Consider the following 4,400-nt stretch of genomic DNA (forward strand, 5'->3'; position numbering starts at 1 on the left):
GATGACTTAGTGTCGGTTCAACTGGTGCCTCTTGATCTCCATGTAGCCGTTGCCCTTACTGACGTCATTGCACTGACACCTTGCTCCAATGCACCACCGGTTCAACCGGTGCTGAAGACTTGGCTCCTGCGCGCTTGACATCGTCTCTGGAACATAGTACACTGAATGCACCGATGCCTCTCTTGACACCATCGGTTCATCCAGTGCTTCACTTCTTTCTTCACTTGATCTCCAGAGGCGCACAGACTTGCACCAATGCAAAGCCGTCGGATCTTCCGACAACCATCGGATGCACCGATGATATGGGCATATGTTCTTCCAGTGCTACTGGTTTCAGTAGAACTCGTCCAATTCAGCGTTTCTTTGGGTTCTTTCTTCGTGTTTTCCTTTGTATGGCCTTTTTACTTCATCCCTGGGATCTAGAAATGTTCACTTAACAAAACCATTAGTCCCATTGATTGCGTTGTCATATGATCACCAAAATCACTCGAAATGGCATAAATGGTGCCATGACACCCTGGAAACAATCATCATTAAGCCCTGCATGTGCATCTATGTGTAAGAACTGGAGCTCTTTCAGTGGACCATTCCTTGGTGGAGATCCCATTCTGCAACCACGACCGAGGTAAACATGCCTTAGAGTAGGGATAGCCCATATGGATTTTGGTACTTCTGATTCCAAAATTATATTCCTCAGATCTATAGTTTGCAAGTAAAGTAATTGCCCAAGTGAAGAAGGAAGCGTGACCTTGACACACCCTATTAACATGAGGCACCTAAGGTGAATGCACCCACTGATTGCCTGAGAGAGATTCACTACTTTCGATTTCTCTACGTAAAGAACCCTTAGGTATCTCAGCATAGGTAGGGAGAATGATGGAAGATCAAAGCCAATAAGAGTTCGGAGATTAGGTGCTGCGGTGCTGCCTCGAACATGTTATCTTCATAGTAGTTCTGAAGAGAAGAGCGGTATGATAGCACAACATGCCCTGCAATTTTGGGGGGATACATGACAGGTCAAGAAGGAGTCAATAATTAGGAAGAACTCTGTTTTCAAAGCTAAGGAACTATATATTCAAAGAGGGAAGAAGAAACCTGACCCGTAGTTTTGTCGATGACATCACAGAAACCAGCATCTGTTGCTTCTCCAATGCACCAATCATGTAAAATATCATGAAGTCGTATACTTTCAATCCACCCATGCACTTTACTTGTATAAGTAACCTGAACCAAGCTTCTTTGAGCCAACTCAGTTACGTACTTCCGTGCCATTTGTTCCTTATTCTTTATTGAACCGGGAAGAAAGCTTTCTGCTATCCATGAATTGATAAGATCTGATACATCGATGATGTAAAGCTTTCTGCTATCCATGAATTGATAAGATCTGATACATCGATGATGTAATCCTCAGGAAAAACAGCAAGATAGAGAAAACAACATTTTAGATGATTTGGCAAGTCATTGTAACTTCGGGCCAGTATTTCTCCCATCATGCGCCCATTTTCAGTCGATGTCCAACCTGATAGTGTATCTTTCCATGCTTCTATAGTTAAATTCTTTGATAGAAAACCCCCCAAAACAGAAAGTGCAAGTGGTAATCCATCTTTTTTTTCTCGAATACGCAGGAGAGCTGCGTATCTTTGTATTAATAGAGAGAGAATAAGTCGGCCCCTTACAAGCAGCCCACCTCACTCCGAGCCGAGCTGTGAGTGGCTGAGATACAGAAAGTTAGGTTTCTTACAAGTAAAAGAACACTTGACCACGAGACCCACTCAGGACCACTCAAGTAAAAGAACCTTTTCATTAGCAAGGCCTTGCCATCATATAACAGGTCCTCGATACATAACATTGGTGAGTTTGAAGAACTGGGGAGAAAGATAACTGGGGAGAAAGATTGCAAGTAAATGTGATGGATTACCACTCAATCTTTCTCCCCAGTTCTTCAAACTCACCAATGTTATGTATCGAGGACCTGTTATATGATGGCAAGGCCTTGCTAACGAAAAGGTTCCAGCTTTTCTCAGCATCCAAGAGTTTCTGATTGTGAACTTTTCTCGGCATTTCAATGTGATTTGCAACATCAATCTTTCGGGTGGTTAACATTACTCTACTGCCATTATTTACATCTGGAAATACTTTGATGGTTCTGCTTATCTGATTCCATGTATCTGTGGTCCACACATCATCAAGCACCGCTAAGTATCTTTTATCTAGTAGAAAATCATGTATCTTCTTTCCCACTTCATACTATTGCATCCGATCAATTACTCTACCCTCATATTTACCCCCAAATATTTGTTTCATAATCTCTTTCAATAAATCAGCACCCTTAAACTTTTGGGATACAGTCACCCAAGCAATTGTGTGAAAGTGCTCCTTGATTTTATTTGAATTGTAGACTTTTCGAGCTAGTGTAGTTTTCCCTGCTCCACCCATGGCAACTATTGAAACCACACTAAGGTTGTTATCTGAAGCAAGTAATTTTGTTTCTATCTCATTTTGCTCATCCTCAAATCCAACAACAGTAACATCTTCAGAATTTTGATAGACAAGAACGCTATGTTGCAAAGAGTCACCCTCAACAAGACTCTCCTCTGCAGCAGCATTACTACTCAAACCAATAAGACTCAAACGGTTTTCGCTTTCAGATGAGTCATTAACCTTCCTTCTGATATGTTGAATTTCATTACCAACATTATGAAGGGTAACCATGTCACTTGGGAGGTGGGCATACCTTGAAATGGTACCCATGAAGCCCTTCTTGAGCCTGTTTCTCTTCTCCATGTAGTCAACCACCTCTAGGACATTCTCAGCTTCATATGTCGCGTTCCTGATTTGGCTAACCCAAAGTTTGGCACTTGCATTCCCTGATTTCCTCTTGGTGCCTGCATCTTGGAGGAAGCACTGCAGCCGCTCCAGCTCATCTTTCAAGAATCCCGCTTCTGAAGTAACTCCGCACAAGAATTTTGTCTCCTGAACAGCGAGCTCGCCGATTCTGCCAACAGTGGTAGAAATAGCAGGCTCAACCATTGCAACTTCTCCCTGCTCTCAAAATCTGAATGCTTGGTCAGAAGGTGGTTGATAGAATGCAACTGTTTGTGTGACAGGGCTAAGTTTTTGTTTTGTAATGCAAGGACTGCTTTGGAGTTTGGCCTTCTCTGCTTGATGGCAGAGAAAAGCACAGGACATATGCTGGAAAGAGAAAAGGAATTGCACCTCCATCACGGCAAGAAGATGCTATAGGAAAAGCTTGAAAGATGCTAAAGGAAAAGCTTGAAAGCATTCATTCACCGACTTTTCTGGATTTTTTTTTTGTCCGAGTGTATGTGATCGGTTAACGACAACACTGAGCATGCAGAATCCGGATGATTTCTTCCTAAAGCAATCTACCCCTCTCAACCTATTTAAATGGAACCTATAGGGAGACCCTTTTTTTTTGTTTAAGCACACAGTCTGTCCCCTAAGTTAAGAGCTAAGCATGCAACGGTGTCATTTGTATCAAACCTGTTACCCCATGTTAATTGCAAATTCAAATCCTTAAATGCATAAGGTACAACATACTTATTCCTAAATCAAATAAGTTTTTCGAGGACCCTTTGACTTGGAATTTTTAATAATGATAGGCACGCAGGTTCCTTGAAAGGAAATTACTCTAGTAAAGTGAGGCAAGCAAATTATTTGTTTTCATTTTTTGATGCATGCTGTAATAATTTTAGGGCTTGACAGCGGACATGATGGCTGCTTTTGTTAGCATAATATTGAGATAATTGATAGATTACCGTACGGTTTGTGCTTAAATAAAAAAAAAGTGTGTCTGTGTGATGATGGCTTGGGGGCCTAGAGCAGAGTGCAAATTCGAATTACTAAGCTAGATAATTTATTCAACTCGGACATTTTTCGGAGGTTGAGTAGCATGTCGTGATATGGCTGTCGGCCCGTAGCTAAAGCTCTCATGGAGTTGGTCAAGAATATTAATGAACTTGAAGTGTGCAATCTTCAAAATTTTCTTCCTAGTGCCAATGAGAGTGCCTCCATTGACTCTGATCACCGCCGTCTTGGACTCCACCTTGCTCTTGAAACTTTCAGGGGAGTTGATGTAGTAGAAGCCGAGGCCTTCAACAGCATTACCACATGGCATGGCAAAGGCAGTAGCTTTTTTTTGTATCAGGCTGCACCGAGCGGTAAATAGGGCATCGTTCCATGGCATGCTCAATGCATTCACAGATTTCGCAATATAGCTTCGTTGTACAGTCCTCCATTTTGTGGCCCTTGGTCTACCATCGATAGCAATAGGGGTTTTTGCCGCTGCCCTTCAAAGCTCGTTGCACCAAAGACTCAGGTTTATCTGCACATGGTGAATCTTTGGACAAAGAAGCAACTTGCTCAGCCATGGCGTTTTG

General features: G+C 42.2%; 1 protein-coding gene across 3 annotated transcripts; it reads right to left on the reverse strand.

Annotated features, from left to right (window-relative positions):
* Positions 1 to 499: 499 nt before the first annotated feature.
* Positions 500 to 3,261, reverse strand: LOC120686329 (putative late blight resistance protein homolog R1A-3). Of its 3 annotated transcripts, XR_005680138.1 has the most exons (4): positions 2,735 to 3,261; positions 1,101 to 1,384; positions 749 to 989; positions 500 to 608 (listed from the first exon to the last, which is right to left on the reverse strand). XR_005680138.1 is itself a non-coding variant. In XM_039968529.1 (3 exons), exons 1-3 carry the CDS (start codon positions 3,028 to 3,030, stop codon positions 856 to 858), a joined length of 714 nt encoding a protein of 237 aa, XP_039824463.1. In that variant the 5' UTR covers positions 3,031 to 3,257; the 3' UTR covers positions 603 to 855. The 3 variants fall into 3 exon arrangements, 1 of the variants encoding a protein (XP_039824463.1); XR_005680139.1 differs by having other exon boundaries at positions 598 to 989; positions 1,101 to 1,334; positions 2,735 to 2,852; XM_039968529.1 differs by having other exon boundaries at positions 603 to 989; positions 2,735 to 3,257.
* Between the last annotated feature and the right edge of the window lie 1,139 nt (positions 3,262 to 4,400).

The sequence above is a fragment of the Panicum virgatum genome, chromosome 8N (assembly GCF_016808335.1).
Source record: "Panicum virgatum strain AP13 chromosome 8N, P.virgatum_v5, whole genome shotgun sequence".
In the NCBI taxonomy this organism is placed as follows: Eukaryota; Viridiplantae; Streptophyta; class Magnoliopsida; order Poales; family Poaceae; genus Panicum; species Panicum virgatum.